The 16995-nt window shown below is 40.0% G+C and overlaps 1 protein-coding gene across 3 annotated transcripts in view; it reads right to left on the reverse strand.

Annotated features, from left to right (window-relative positions):
* The window catches only part of mvb12bb (multivesicular body subunit 12Bb), a 119068-nt gene that overhangs the window by 21068 nt on the left and 81005 nt on the right, over positions 1 to 16995 (reverse strand). For all 3 annotated transcript variants that reach the window (XM_062049591.1, XM_062049592.1, XM_062049590.1), the window contains exon 8: positions 1031 to 1086. In XM_062049591.1, coding sequence (XP_061905575.1) covers positions 1031 to 1086 — 56 coding nt within the window. The remainder of the gene's footprint in view (positions 1 to 1030; positions 1087 to 16995) is intronic.

Genomic DNA, 16995 nt, shown 5'->3' on the forward strand with positions numbered 1-16995 from the left:
CTAACCCTGGCCCTAACCCTCTAAACCTAACCCTGACCCTAACCAAATAACTGTCATGATCCATGGTCCGGATCATGTTTTGTTTAGTTATGCTGTTAGTTTTGGACTTCCTTAGTTCCTGGTTTCACTTCCTGGTTTTGTTTTGTTTCCATGGTTACTCATTAGTTTCACCTGTTCCACGTTTGGACTCACACACACCTGTCTCACGTTTTCACATTTTGAGTCACGTACCTGCTGTCACTATTATTTAAGCTCCCAGTTGCCAGGCTGTCTTCCTGGCAACATCACCTTCTCTTCACTAGATAACTTTTACCCATGCTTCCATAGTCCCTGTTGAACTTTCCATGTCAAGTAAGTTTTTGTTTATTGTTCATAGTTTTGTGCCCACGTGCATGTCTTTTGTTTCATAGTCTAGTTTTGTATTTCCGCCTATTTTGCGCACCTTTTGTTTTCATAGTCTTTTTACCTCCGTTGTGAGCGCCTTTGTTTATAACTTTTTGAGCTTTGTTAGTGTAAAATAAAATCATGTCCTTACCTCCACGCCATATCCACTTCAGTTCATTTGCACCACGGGAGAACAAATCACGCCAAAGACCAAGTCTTGACAATAACTCTAAATGAAGTCTTTGTTACTTAGAATATGTTCCCCATATTAAAGTGTTACCAACAACATATAACTTTGTCTTGAATTTGAAAAAAAAACAACATTTTTTTTTCACTAAAGAAGGGTTCGGTGAATGCGCATATGAAACTGGTGGGGTTCGGTACCTCCAACAAGGTTAAGAACCACTGCTCTAGCTCCTTGAGATCTTGAACGGAAGATATGGTGGAAAATGGACGATGGATAAAAAATACCCAGAATACAGTGCATTTTCTGTTGGAAAGATAATGTCGAAAGGAAAAAAAAATCATTTCCAAGGAATGCCCCTGGATCTCTGGTGAAATTACGCCCTATAGCTCTGCTTATGATTTTGATGAAGGTAATATAAAGAACATACAATCTTTAAATAATGTTGTCTGTATATTTTACCTCTTTTGTTGTATCGTAGAACTTTTGATTGATTCCAAAGGGCACGTCATCCATGGCTGCAAGAAGGAAGAAAACAATCAGTTTCAAATGTGACTTTTATACCCCCCCAAAAATGTCTCCTTTTCTAATTCTCAGCGTTTGAAGGAAACCATATATGGCATAATGAAGCAACAAAGCTATCAACATCTCAGCGATCTCCGACACCTCCCCTCCTTCCATCTATGGAGACAAGATGAAAGGCTTTTTTTTATTCTTTGCTTCTCTCCTCCAAGCCAGCCCTTCCCAGCCCTCTTCCACTTTAATTATTCTTGATTATTCTTGATTTCATCTTGTCGGCGAGATGTTCACCTCACAAACAAAGCCACACTTACACCCGGCACAGGAAAATGGAAAGAAGAAAGGCAAAACTCTCAGATATCAAATTTGCATGAAAATAAGCCAGAGTGTTCAGCCCACAAAAAAAAGTGGATTGAAATGAGGACTTGCCAAGAGCGTGGTGGTATAATTAGCATTTGACCAAACAAACGAGCTTCAACAGAGCTATAATTAAGCAGGCCTGTAATTAAGTGTATGCCCTTTATCATAATGATCGTGGTTAAAATGGTGTGATGGCTGGCAGTTGATTATTAATGGTGTAACCCGGGACTGCCTGCATCCTGCACTGGAATCAAAGTGTCACCACTGTCAGGCTAGAGAGCATCTCTTTGTTTATAAAATACATTAAGGCAGAAATTAACACAAGGTGACAAGAGGTACAAAGCCTCTAGATTTGAGGCTGAAGGGAAAACTGCAGCTGCTTGACCTCATAAAAAAACCCAGAAAACTTTAAAAATCTGAAGTCACGACACTTGCCACAATGTGGTTTGCGATCTTTGAAGTCCAAGTAAATCTCACTGAAGGTATTCTGTTGTTAAAGTAACAAACTGTAGACAAGCACAATGTAGAGCGTAGAACTTTGAGAAGTGGCATAGTGGTACAAATTCTCCTGTCTGGGGAAACAAAATAATGGCCTGATCTACTAAAGGTGTGCATGGACTAAAACACATGCAAACCTGATAGTGCATGCAAAGCTGATCCACTAAGCTTGAGTGCAGAGGATTGCATCTCTCAAGAGATCTTGGTCTTCCTTCATGTATATGCAGAACTTGTGATAAATATTGGAACGCCACATTACATGTGGAACATATTTGAATGCCACAATACTGGGAGTAGGAGATGCAAATATAATCATGTTGCGCACACAATGTGATTTGTCAAGGCTCAAACTGTTCTGCAGCGGCTGATTTGCGTCTATAATTAACATGTTTGAAATGTGCGCGCAAAATGGCACAGTTACGCACAAATGGTTATGAGAAAGGAGGCGATTGCGCTGCAAAGACTGGCAATGCACAGAGAATCTGCCATCCTGCGTGTGTATGTCAACATATTTGGACGTCACAAATAGAAAATAATAGACATATCAGCAATATTGTTTTATAATTCTATAGCTACTGGATAACTTAAAGGCCTACTGAAATGATTTTTTTAAATTTAAACGGGGATAGCAGATCCATTCTATGTGTCATACTTGATCATTTCGCGATATTGCCATATTTTTGCTGAAAGGATTTAGTATAGAACAACGACGATAAAGTTCGCAACTTTTGGTCTCTGATAAAAAAAATGCCTGTACTGGAAGTAGCGTGACGTCAAAGGAGGAAGGGCTGCTCACATTTTCCCATTGTTTACACCAGCAGCGAGAGAGATTCGGACCGAGAAAGCGTCGATTACCCCATTAATTTGAGCGAGGATGAAAGATTCGTGGATGAGGAACGTGAAAGTGAAGGACTAGCGTGCAATGCAGAACGTATCTTTTTTCGCTCTGACCGTAACTTAGGTACAAGATTTCATTGGATTCCACACTCTCTCCTTTTTCTATTGTGGATCACGGATTTGTATTTTAAACCACCTCGGATACTATATCCTCTTGAAAATGAGAGTCGGGAACGCGAAATGGACATTCACAGTGACTTTTATCTCCACGACAATACATCGGTGAAGCTCTTTAGCTACTGAGCTAACGTGATAGCATCGGGCTTTACTGCTAATAGAAACAAGACAAATAAGTCCCTGACTGGAAGGATAGACAGAAGATCAACAATACTACCAAACTCTGGACATGTAAATACACGGTTAATGCTTTCCAGCTTGGCGAAGCTTAGCAATGCTGTTGCTAACGACACCATTGAAGCTAACTTAGCTACGGAACCTTGACAGAGCTATGCTAAAAACATTAGCTCTGCACATACGCCAGCTCTCATCTGCTCATCACGACCCATGCTCACCTGCATTCTAGCGATCAATGGTACGACTAAGGACTTCACCCGATCACCGATGCGGTTGGCGGCCCGGAGACGGAGGGAGTCAAGGTGAGGTCGTCCGGCTAGCGCGTCTGCTATCCTCAAAGTCTTCCTGGTTGTGTCGCTGTAGTCCGCCGCTAATACACCGATCGCACCTACAGCTTTCTTCTTTGCAGTCTCCATTGTTCATTAAACAAATTGCAAAAGATTCACCAACACAGATGTCCAGAATACTGTGGAATTTTGCGATGAAAACAGAGCTGTTTGTATTGTGATACAATGTGTCCGAATACTTCCGCTTCAACCATCGACGTCACGCGCAAACGTCATCATACATAGATGTTTTCAACCGGAAGTTTCCCGGGAAATTTAAAATTGCACTTTATAAGTTAACCCGGCCATATTGGCATGTGTTGCAATGTTAAGATTTCATCATTGATGTATAAACTATCAGACTGCGTGGTCGGTAGTAGTGGCTTTCAGTAGGCCTTTAAGGGGCTGACTAAAAGTGGCCTCTGAGAGCGCAACTTTGGCGTGCTAAGAATAGCTTATTCTGTCCAAATCACACTTCTACAGTATATTGCCCAGACAAGGTGACACAATTTTATAGTTTGTACACATTGTTTAGCGCATGATATTTTGATCTTAGTATCAGATTTTTAAGTAGTTTGCAATTGTGCTAACAAGTGAAAACAGACCCATGCAGGACCTACATTATTATGTTATTGGTGGCGGTAATAACTGCAAGGATTAAAGGTATGCTGCTTCCGAATAGCCAAAGATGCATTCAAGTCATTGCTTTGACACCCACTTATCTCAGATGTGTGGTTTAAGTTCATAAAAAAGTTTAAAAATATATATGAGAACACACACTTCTACTGTGTTACTGGGAGCCTAGAGCCAGGCAAAGAAGAATACATTTGAATCAATAGGCAGCCGTGGGTTGCAGAGATTGCAGTGGCTGATGGATCTGTGTAGCATGGACAGATGGCTGTACAGCACTGAAGGCCAGAGTTTTCTTATTGCATTTAAAACCAGGTCTCACTTTGTATTCCACCTCCATCCATACGAGCTACCAGCGAGCGACTATCTTACATCCAGATGAATGGAAAGGTTCTGAAGATGACTTGGTGCTAAGAAATGGATATCTGTGGCACAGTGGTATCTGAGGTGCAAAGGGCAAAAGTAATGTAAATACAATCTTCTAGCTAGAACTCCATTATGAAACATGTTCTAGCTGCTCAAATGGCCATTCTGTGGTCCATTACCTCGTGAGTGTATTACAGTATGGAGGATTGAGTAGTTATTTGGCATGTGGAGTATGTGTGAGCAGTCAATAGGAAAACGTCACCCAGGATTTTTGGCACGGTGACTATGATGATGGTGATGATGATGGCGGTGAGCACTGAGGTGGCGTTAAGTAAGGAGGAACCCGTGGCTTGAGTGATTGGAGTGTAAAGAACGGAGTCAGCACAGGACCCGTGTGGATCATTGCCTTATTAATGGCTCCGTCAGGTACAATGAGCAATGGCTGCATTGTCATCTCCAATCCCCGGGCACAGATGAATGGCTGTTTCAAGGCGGGAAGGGCTTCCTCGTACGCCGGGTTGAGCGCTAATCCCTCACCCTTCCGTTGTTGGATGCACTGTCACCCAGGACTTTAGCAGCGCCATACATATACCTAGGTCTCCAGCAGACACGGCCATGCACACAGGCATTAACCCACGCGCACACACGCAACTATGTAGTGCTGTGCACAGACATTGACTGATGGGGAAATATGCGCGGGTGATTGAGCATGCCCCATATTACCTGAACAACATCCCAAGACACTTTAGGGATGTCGCTTAACTTTTTTACTTGTCCAATGCAACTGCAGTGAAAGTGGAAAAAAATGATGGATTCAAAATAACCAGTTCCTAAATCCAGAGATGCATGTAGAAATATGATTGTTTTTTAAATTGATTGATCATAGACAAATGCAGTGGATGTTTCCCTACCAATACATTTTGGAAAAAGTACCAAAAGCGAGGAGGAAAGTGAGTGTTCTATAGAAAGGTTAGGTTGACATGCATGGAACATAAAACCAGTGTTGCCACACTTAATTTAAAAAAGTAATCAGATCAATGATTACTAGGGATGTCGAAAACAATTATATTGTTGTATAAAAATCGCGATTCTTACTTGTAAAGATTCTTAAAATCAAAAATTAAGATTAGTACTGCTGTACAGTTTCCCTTTAAAAAGGGAAGTGTGGGATAATTATCTTGTTTAAATGATAAATAAATGATAAATGGGTTATACTTGTATAACGCTTTTCTACCTTCAAGGTACTCAAAGCGCTTTGACAGTATTTCCACATTCACCCATTCACACACACATTCACACACTGATGGCGGGAGCTGCCATGCAAGGCGCTAACCAGCAGCCATCAGGAGCAAGGGTGAAGTGTCTTGCCCAAGGACACAACGGACGTGACTAGGATGGTAGAAGGTGGGGATTGAACCCCAGTAACCAGCAACCCTCCGGTTGCTGGCACGGCCACTCTACCAACTTCGCCACGCCGCCCCTTTCAATTGTATTCAACTTTATTAAATGTTTGAATTTGCAGAATTTTATTAAACAATAACGGTTTTCTTTTTAAGGAATATAGAAATTGAGTAGGGTGTATGGGACCAAGTATTTTTGTGTGTCATTCTCATCATTTTCGGGTCTAATTTCGCTGTCAAAATGTACCAAAATCTCTTAATACGTCCTCAGCCTTCTTCTATCCAGGTGAGATGCATGATTTATGATCTATCTCAAAGATGTAAACACTGGCACAAACGGTAGTGATCACGGCGCCGCTATAAATATATTGTCTGCGCTAGCGCTAATAATAAAAATATCAATAATAATTGGGTAATATTTAAGTCACAAAATGGGCAGAATAGATGACATGCCTTTGGCTGGGGTACACCCTAGACAAGTCGCCACCTCATCGCAGGGCTAACAGACAGACAGACAACATTCACACACTATGGTCATTTTAGTGCTACTAATCAACCTATCCCCAGGTGCATGTCTTTGGATGTGGGAGGAAGCGGGAGTACCCGGAGGGAACCCACACAGTCACGTGGAGAACATGCAAACTCCACACAGGAAGACCTTGAGCCTCAGATCAAACTCAGGACCTTCTTATTGTGAGGCACCGGCACTAACCCCTCTGCCACTGTGCTGCCCCTGACGTCAGTGTATAAAAGGTAAAATAGACGTGTTCTGCAGTCTATGGTTGCGATAAACGCAATATTTATTTGTTCGTTTCATCACTGAGTACAGTTGGTCCGAGGTCGAGTACACGTCGTCATTCAACGAGAATATTACACATCCAGTGTAAGAGAAGAGAGGTATGTGGCTTCCACTATAAGTGGCGTGTCATTTATTCTACATTAATAAGCTATGAGTGTATGTGTGTGATGCTTTTATTTAATGACAAATTACACAACATAGCGTAAAGACAATAACCTCACTGAGAGGCAGTAAAAGTAAAAGTAAAAAGTAGTCATCAAAATAATTACTTGAGTAAGAGTAAGTACGTTTTCTGTAAAAAAAAATACTCAAGTATTGAGTCACTTGTGAGTAACTTCTGAATTTTTTAGTAGCTATTTTTTAATGGTTTTTGGACTACAATTGTAGTCAGTGTGAGTGTGTGTGTGTGTGCACGTGTGCATGCGCGCGTGTGTGTGTAAAACATACAATTAAATTACAATTTACTTCAGCATATTTTCTCTGGTTAGAAATAGAATTCCTATAAACTGAAATGTGAACATTTCTACTGACACAGATGACAGCACATGATATAAATGCCCTTTTTACTAGCTTAAAGTAATCATTGAATATTTTTTTTGCTGCCTTGTCTGACCCCAAAAGGGACAAGTGGCAGACAATGGATGGATGGATGAATAGCAATTAGTGCCAATATTACAGTGGACATCAGTTAAAACAAGTTGTAAAAATCCGCAAATCCTACTCTGATGTCATAGGTCAACCAGAAAAAAATAATTCATTTAAAATAAGCGCCTCCCAGTGTACAGAGGCACATGGCATATGACCAATAGTCGCATATAGTGTTGTACTAAAATTATTTTGATACTTTTTGGTACTTTTTTATTCATTTCTAAATAAAGGGGACCACAAAAAATTGCATTATTGGCTTGATTTCAACAAAAAATCTTAGGGTAGATTAAACATATGGTTCTTATTGCAAGTTTGTCCTTAAATAAAATAGTGATCATACCAAACAACTTGTCTTTTAGTAGTAAGTAAACAAACAAAGGCTCCTAATTAGTCTGCTGACATATGCAGTAGCATATTGTGTCATTTATCATTCTATTATTTTGTCAAAATTATTAAGGACAAGTGGTAGAAAATTAATTATTAATCTACTTGTTCATTTACTGTTAACATCTGTTTACTTTCTCTTTTAACATGTTCTGTCTACACTTCTGTTAAAATGTAATAATCATGTATTCTTCTGTTGTTTGATACTTTACATTAGTTTTGGATAACACCACAAATTTGGGTATCAATCCGATACCAAGTCGTTACAGGATCATACATTGGTCATATTCAAAGTCCTCATGTGTCCAGGGACATATTTCTTGAGTTTGTAAACATAATATGAATTTAAAAAAAACAAAAGAAGATGTTGTGATGCTAAAAAATATCGGCGTAATCATAGTAGTATCGACTAGATACGCTCTTGAACTTGGTATCATTACAGTGGATGTCAGGTGTAGATCCACCAATGGTGTTTGTTTACATTTTGACGCCGGTGAGTTAAGGTGTGTAGTGAAGCATGTTTAGCTATTCCTGCAGGGATGATACTTATAAGAAATGTACTTTATTTGTAGCCATGGAGGCGAGGATTAGTGATTTAGAAGTAGCTAAAACACTGCCGACAGCGGCTGAACTTTAGCCGCTAGCTCGCTAGCCATGTCTTAAAGCACTTCTTCCTGAGGGCGTTTCAGTTTTATAGCTTCCCCTTTATCGTTAGTTTTTAAGCCAAAATGTGTCCGTTCTCCCTTTTCGGTCCACACACTGTGTCTGTTTGTAAGTACTCTGTGATTGTGCACTGCCGAACGTGCTCGTCTGCTCTTAAACCAGCAATGACACGACGTGACGACGACAGGGGGGATGGTGGACGGGTACTTTTCAGAGGCGGTATTGCGGTACTATACTAATACTGGTATACAGTACAACCCTAGTCGCATAAGAGAAAGCGCATGGACACTTGGACTTCACACATAAGTGTGAAAATACAAAAAAACAAACTGTTTGAGAAATCAAACTAATTCACTGCATAGAAACGTAGTGACTGTTACTTTGTCAGGTGTCCTTAATCCACATAACAAGTTAAGCTTACAATCAATCCATTAAAGTTAATTTGAATTGCACCTTACGACATTTTACTTGTGCCCAAGTTGCTTCAAGACAAACAGGTTTAAACAAATAAGAACAGGGTAATACTTTCTAACAGGGATATGTCTAATTTGTGTTCATTGCGGTCAGATTGTCAACTATTTGTTTAGGATCAAACACACACTGCAAAAACTGAAATCTAAGTAAGATTAAATATCTCAAATAAGGGTGATATTTGCTTATTTTCTGTCTGATAAAATAATTCTTCTCACTAAGCATATTTTATGTTAGTGTTTTACTTGTTTTAAGGGTTTTGGTCCTAAATGATCTCAGTAAGATATTACAGCTTGTTGCTGAGAATTTGTGATCTATATTGAGTAAAACATGCTTGAAACTAGAATATCAACTGATGCAAAGCTGCGTCATCAACACTCACGAGTATAAAACTACTTTTTTAAAGTAATAATTTCTTACTTCAAGCATGAAAAAAAAAAAAAATCATGATGCCGAGCGCATATCATTATGTCAAGATAATGGCACTAGCATTTACTTAATTTAAGAATATTTTTCAACATATTGAGCAAAATGGTCTCATTTTTTTCTACCAAGAAAAGTGCACTTGTTATTAGTGAGAATATACTTATTTTAAGGTATTTTGGGGGTTCATTGAGGTTAGCTAATTTTACTTGTTTTGGAAAGTCTTGACAAGCCGAATTTTCTTGTTCTATTGGCAGATAATTTTGCTTAGTTCAAATAAAATACCCTTAATTTTTGTATTTTTTTAAATTGTTTTTGAAAACTGACTTTTTGCAGTGCACATCTCCTTCAATCATATACAAAGTTATTTACACATTTTCTTCAAGGTTTTTAATTTTTTTTCTTTTTAATACATGCTGTCTAACAATAAACCTGGACTATGATATATTTGTAATATATTCGTAAGGCAGGAAACAAACCTACAAACTCGGCAGGGGATCAAATGCTTATTTCCTCACTGTGTATTCAAACAATGAATTTTGGCTAGACATTGCATTGCTCCTGTCGCTATGATTCTCATTTTGAGGGGGATTCTTTATGCAGACCATGGAAATGCTATTCTAGTTGCATAGCTGGCTCTGTGTCACCTCTGCAGATAATGGTGAGTACAACACAGTGAGCTGCAAGAGGACCTCCCTTTGCCCACTCACAGCCCTTAGCCACACTCTGACATGAGAAATAGTGCCCCGGCCTGACAGCATCTCGGAGACATATTGTAGTTTATTTTGTCGCCCGGGCATGCCATCTGTGCCATTCCAATGGAGGGTGTGTGTGCTCAGGCTGTTGAGAGAGGGAGAGGGCGCCAGGATGCGGGTCCCTCAGTAGCTCTGCAGCCACGGCAGGTCATTAGTCAAATTGCCTAATGAGAGAGAATACAAATGGCCCCCCTACCCTGACAGGAGGAATTTTGGAGGTGTCAGAGCTCCTGACCCATACCACCAGAACAGATGATAGCGAGTTGCTATTTTCAGATTGTTTTAATGACTATAGCTCGATGAAACCCATTCTTTTTCTTTTATATTCCCACCACTTTCCAAAGACAGAAAGTTGGGGTGGGTAAGAAAAATCGAAACATTAAAAAGCTGAAAACTGGAAGTGTAACTTTTGAAAAATGGAGGCATTTTCTGGTACCCAGCATTTTAAAATAAATACATTTCATGCTGGCCAATGAAAAGGAAGCACTTTTCCTTCTCATCCAAAAATAAAGTCATTTGTGTTGTTTTTTTGGCACAAAGAAAATACATCCACAATTTAGATATACTGTGTCTTGACATATGAGCTTAATTTTTTCTGCAACAGAGCTCGTAACTCAAAATACTTGTCTCAAATCAATGTTTCCCACACTGCAAAAAGTCAGCGTTCAAAAACAAGAACAAAAAATACAAAAGTTAGGGGCATTTTACTTGAACTAAGCAAAATTCTCTGCCAATAGAACAAGAAAATTTGGCTTGTCAAGACTTTCCAAAACAAGTAAAATTAGCTAACCTCAATGAACCCAAAAATACCTTAAAATACGTATGTCCTCACTAATAACAAGTGCAATTTTCTTGGTAGAATAAACAAATATGAGACCTTTTTTCTCAATATTTTGAAAAATATTCTTAAATTAAGTAAATGCTAGTGCCATTATCGTGACATAATGATATAACATGACATCATCACGCCAAGTGCATGCTTTCTTTTTTCAGTCAATTAGTGCGCAAGGAATGTACACACATATATATATATATATATATATATATATATATATATATATATATATATATATATATATATATATATATATATATATTTTTTTTTTTTTACAGCCCGGCCCTTGACTGAATGTGCATGAACTATTTCTGTTCAAAATTGTTAGAAATGTCACATGTGAAATGTTTAAATATTAACTGTCAGTTTACTGTACTGTGCCAACTGTACTACTATATGAGTACATACTGTATATGTTCTCTTGTTTCATTGAAAATCAAACAGCAAAGTCCATTTGGCTGTCATCTGTTTTAATTATGAGACACAATTGTGTCAAAGTCAGGATTTTTTTTTTTTCATGCTTGTAATAGGAAATTCTTCCTTTGAAAAAGCAGTTTTATACTTGTGAGTGTTGACGACACAGCTTTGCAACAGTTGATATTTTAGTTTCAAGCATGTTTTACTCAATATAGGTCATCAAATCTCAGCAACAAGCTGTAATATCTTACTGAGATCATTTAGGACCAAAACACTTAAAACAAGTAAAACACTCTAACATAAAATCTGCTTAGTGAGAAGAATTATCTTATCAGACAGAAAATCATCAAATATCACCCTTATTTGAGATATTTAACCCTTGTGTGGTGTTCGGGTCTGTGGGACCCGTTTTCGATTTTTATTAAAAGAAAAATGATACAATTAATGAATTTTTCAAACTGAGACTCAATGGCTTTGGCTCATTTTCTGTGAAGAACATATATCAGAATACATATTTAATGAACACACACCATCCACCCCCCCTACACATTTCTATTACATATAAGATGTCCGGGGTCCACTGGACCCGGGGCTAATAGAAGTGTGGAAATTGATGTTCTGTGTACCACACACACACACACACACACACACACACACACACACACACACACACACACACACACACACACACACACACACACACACACACACATACACACACACACACACAAAGCAGGCCTAGACAGGAGGAGGACAGAGTGTAGGTACACAGAACATCAGAGGGTCAAATGTGCGACAAAATGAGCACAGACAGTGTTGACAAACAATGTTGCAACCTTGTGTGGGAAGCGCAGGTGCAGAAACACAAAATAAGAATCCCTGTGGGATGCAGAAACTGGCAGAGAAATTTCCATGCAACGTCCGTGTTGTTGTTACTCAGCCAGTGTTTGTGGGTCTTAGACTTAGAATTAGACTTACTTTTTAGTGTCGTTCAAATTTGAACTTTACAGTACAGATAGGAACAAAATGTTGTTGCATTAGCTGGTTGGCAGTGCAGGATAAAAAAGCAATAAGGTGCAGATATAAATAAATAGATTACTGTAAAGATAAATATATTGCACTTTTGCATATGTATCTACGTTTATGGATGTATGTTATATTGTCTTTATATTCCAGCGAGTTCATCCATTTTTGGGGGGAATTGAGGGGATTATTATGATGCGTTCAAGAGTCTTACGGCCTGAGGGAAGAAGCTGTTACAGAACCTGGAGGTTCTGCTACGGAGGCTGCGGACCTCTTTCTAGAGTCCAGCAGTGAAAACAGTCCTTGGTGGGGTTGGGAGGAGTCTCTGCAGGTTTTCTGAGCCCCGGTCAGGCAGCGGCTTTTTGCAATCTCCTGGATAGGAGGAAGAGGAGTCCTGATGATCTTTTCCGCTGTCCTCACCACTCTCTGGAGAGACTTCCAGTCTGAGGCACTGCAGGCTCCAGTCCAGACAGAGATGCATTTGGTCAGTAGGCTCTCTATAGTGCCTCTGTAGAATGTGGTGAGAATGGGGGGAGGGAGCTGTGCTCTTTTCATCCCACGCAAAAAGTGCATGCGCTGCTGAGCTCTTTTTACAAGAGCTCCGGTGTGTAGGGACCAGGTCATATTGTCAGTGATCTGCACCCCCAGGAACTTGGTGCTGCTTACCATCTCCACCGCTGTGCCGTCGATGAAGAGTGGAGCGTGGCTGGACTGGTGCTTCCTGAAGTCGACAATGATCACCTTGGTCTTGTCGACGTTCAGGACCAGGATGTTGGTTCTGCACCAGTCAACCAGATGTTTCACCTCCTCCCTGTAGTCCATGTCGTTGTTGTCACGGATGAGGCCCACTACTGTTGTGTACTTCACAATGTGGTTAGTAGTGGACCTGGCACAGCAGTCATGGGTCATCAACGTGAACAGCAGCGGACTCAGGACGCAGCCCTGGGGGGAGCCGGTGCTCAGGGAGATGGCACTGGAGGTGTTGTTGCCCACTCTCACAGATTGGGGTCTGTCTGTGAGGAAGTCAAGCAGCCAGTTGCATAGGGGGGTACTGAATCCAAGGGGGGCCAGTTTGCTCACCAAGTGCTGCGGGATGATGGTGTTGAATGCCGAGTTGAAGTCCAGAAACAACATCCGCACGTGTGTGTCCTTTCCTTCCAGATGTGCTAAGCTCAGGTGGAGTGCAGAGGAGATGGCGTCCTCTGTGGAGCGGTTAGGGCGATAAGCAAACTGGTATGGGTCGAATGTGGGGGGAAGTCTGGAGACAATGTATTCCTTTACCAGCCTCTCGAAGCACTTCATTACAGATGTTTTTGGGATAAGTCAGTATTTTAACATAAAAGTGTTTGATTGTGAGGCATTAAAAGCCACAAAATGAACGGGTCCATCAGACCCATGAACACTGGCTGAGTAACAACAATATGAAAACCACACAAGGGTTAATCTTACTTAGATTTCAGTTTTTGCAGTGCATTTAAAATACATTCAAATTAAATTCATTCGTTCTGGGCACCCGAAAAATACCAATATTTTAGCGTGTAGCATGCTTTTTAAGAAGAAAAATGAACTTTCAGATGACAAATATTGTTTGAAAATGTATTTTTTGTGTACCGTCATTTCTGGTCTATAAACTGCAACTTTTGTCCTCCCAGAGAGCCCAACCCACAAACAGTAGGTGTGGTGCCCAGGGAACTAGGGACCACCGCCCCCACGCAGCCAAGCCGGACAGTGACAGGAACACCAGAGCCCGGCCCACCGCGCCGCCCACAAGGGCCAGCAGCAGGCCGCAGACAGACGCACCCGGCAGAGGACAAGGCACGAGAAAAGCAGGGGACAGCCAGACCCCAAGCCAGCGAGAGACCACACCCCACACGGGCAGAAAGGTGGGACGCCCCGCCCGAGGGGCCCGGAGACCCCCCGCAACCGGACGGGAAGACCGCCCCCGCCCCACCGGCAACCGGGCCCCCACGAGCCCACCCCCCCACTGTATCGTTTCAAATGTGAAAGCTTCTCATCTCCATTGAAAAGTGAGGTTTGCAAAAAGCAGAGAAAATTGATTCATTTAGATTTTTTTGACCTACAAATTAACAAACTAATTGGTCAATTAGTTGCTATATACTCATTAAATAGAGTATATAGCAAATATTGATGTACTTATCATAACTTTTAAAGACATACCAAACTATTATTTCCTATGTGGTAAATAAATAATTACCAACTACGTCATTGCCACTCAGCTAGTTTATTTACAGATTCCAATTAACATTTAGCCTGTAACCAGTGGGGATGCACATTTTTTGCCGGATGACCCACTTACGTCTCTATCACAGACACACCTCTCAAAAAATGCGGTTGTAGGAAGTGAGCCAAGAGGATGGTCCCAATTGGACTCTAGTCCATCAATCTTCCAGAAAGTGGGCAAAGCCAGTAACAATTATGGTTTGTTCAATGCTTGGAGGATGGTAAGTTACAAAACTTGAAAACAATTTGGGGGGTAAAGGTGCAAATACGTCAATTTTAAATAAGAACAAAAAAACACATTTCAAGCTGGGAGAGCCCTGGCTTCGTTGTTGAGACATTAACCGGACGATCGGACTTTAATCAGCAACACTGTGTCTTTTCCGACATTGCCGTGGCACTGGCACTGAAACCCAGCTGTGGCCGGTGGTAAACGTGCAGCCGGATGTGTGTATAAATGGGAAGCGCCTCTCTGGACAAGTGTAAAAGCTGGCAGAGCCACTGACAGTAAATTGCATGTGCCGGATGGGACACAGCAGAAGGCACAATTACACAAATTCCCTCTTAATTAGCCGTTCTGAGGGCAAACTAACCCGCAATGATGCGAGGAATGTGGCCAGATTCAGAAATCCTAACAAGAAAGGCGTACCAGTGATGAATACTTGTTCATGTGACTCTTCTGAATTAGTGACTGATGTGCGATCCGTATTGATGAGTGCACATTCCCGGTTTGGCCTGTTTCCACAATCTTGAGCCCTCAGTGAGGAAGTTGCCCTCTGGACCGTGGAACAGCAGGACCTGCATGCTTGCCGTTGGCATTATTAAGTTCTCCGTGCTCACAGTACCAGGCAATGTAAAGTGGCATTTCATGCGGTGAGTAATGAACGGTGCCAGAGTGGAAGCAGGAGGGATGACAGCCATAGGGGCCTCCTTGGCACCACTAACCTAGGCATGCACTAATTTATCATCCCTGAGAACTGATCCACCAATGCAGCCCTGCCATTTGCCATTAATTATGCTAATAAGAACTCTATATGTTTTCAGAGATCAGGTAACAGTTAGAGTTTTAATGGGGAAATACACATTTAAAACTGTAATAATTCTACACTGCTGCAGTATTTTAGGAATAAATTAGTTTCAACTGCTTCACGGCATACAGCAGGGGTGTCCAAACTTTTTCCACTGAGGGCCGCACATTGAAAAATCAAAGCTGGTAGGCGCCATTTTGATATTTTTTATTTTAAAAACCAATACAATATAAGTATAAAAAATATACATTTAGGCTTCCACTCAGGCTTGATCCCGGGGACCCCAATGGGTTTTGGTCCAAAAAATATAAACAATGTGTCATTATTCAGTATTATTATTTGTGTTATTACTCAAGTTTTTAAATCTCTAGATCAACATTAGGTCTATCTGTCAATATAACATTTTTTAAAGATTTAAATTGTATGCTCTTTTTGTCAAAGACAACCCTTTTTTTAATGAAAAAAACACAAAATATGCACTATTTTCACCCAATAAAATTTTTAAGTGGGATATTTGAGATTATATAATAATTGGAGCCTTAAAAAGGTCAATAACTCATAACACCATTGCTTTTAATTCATTATTATTTTTTGAGCAATGACACTTAAAAACTAAGCACACTAAAATTGTAGGGGATCCAAAAGGGATCATTAAAAATGTTAAAAAATAAATTATAATTTATTTTTTTTTACTGTTTACTTTTAACACAAAAATCTCCAGATCAACTTCAGATCTATCTGTCAATTAAAAGTTTTATTGTTGTTTATGTTTTTTGTTTGTTCGTTTTAGGCCCTTCTTTAAAAAAAAACAGCTTGTTTTTTTACATGGCAAACACAAAATATGCAACATTTCCCCCAAAAAATATCTCAAAATATTTAATGTGACGTAATTGGAGCCTTGAATAGGTCAATAATTCATAATTACATTGATTTTGATTTATTTATTTTTTTTAAAGAAAGAAACAGCCTACATGGCAGCTTTGTGTGATTAGAGTAAACATTGCTACATTTTCTTGTTACATTTCACTTGTTTGCTCTTTAAATACCACTTTTAATGTTTTTAATTTTTTTCAATCGTATTTTTAAAATGTGCCGTGGGGCCGTTAAAAAATGACCTGCGGGCCGCAAATGGCCCCCGGCCCGCACTTTGGACACCACTGGCATACAGGTCAGAACTATTCAATTTCAGTTGTCCATTTTCCAGAGCAACTTCATCCTCACACTCTCCTTGTGCTTCCAAAATCACACCACAATATGTACTGTATTAGAATATCATTAATAACAAACTTAACAAGTCAGTGAGACCATTAAAAGATCTTTAGGGCATATTTGATCATAAATCTCCTTAAACTATATTTAATGACTGGATCTTGTGAAATATTTTTTATCAAGTTCTAATTAGATATGTGATAACAAACCCTGCTGTACACGAGGCAAATGAGGGAACCATGAC

The sequence above is a fragment of the Entelurus aequoreus genome, linkage group LG06, assembly GCF_033978785.1.
Source record: "Entelurus aequoreus isolate RoL-2023_Sb linkage group LG06, RoL_Eaeq_v1.1, whole genome shotgun sequence".
In the NCBI taxonomy this organism is placed as follows: domain Eukaryota; kingdom Metazoa; phylum Chordata; class Actinopteri; order Syngnathiformes; family Syngnathidae; genus Entelurus; species Entelurus aequoreus.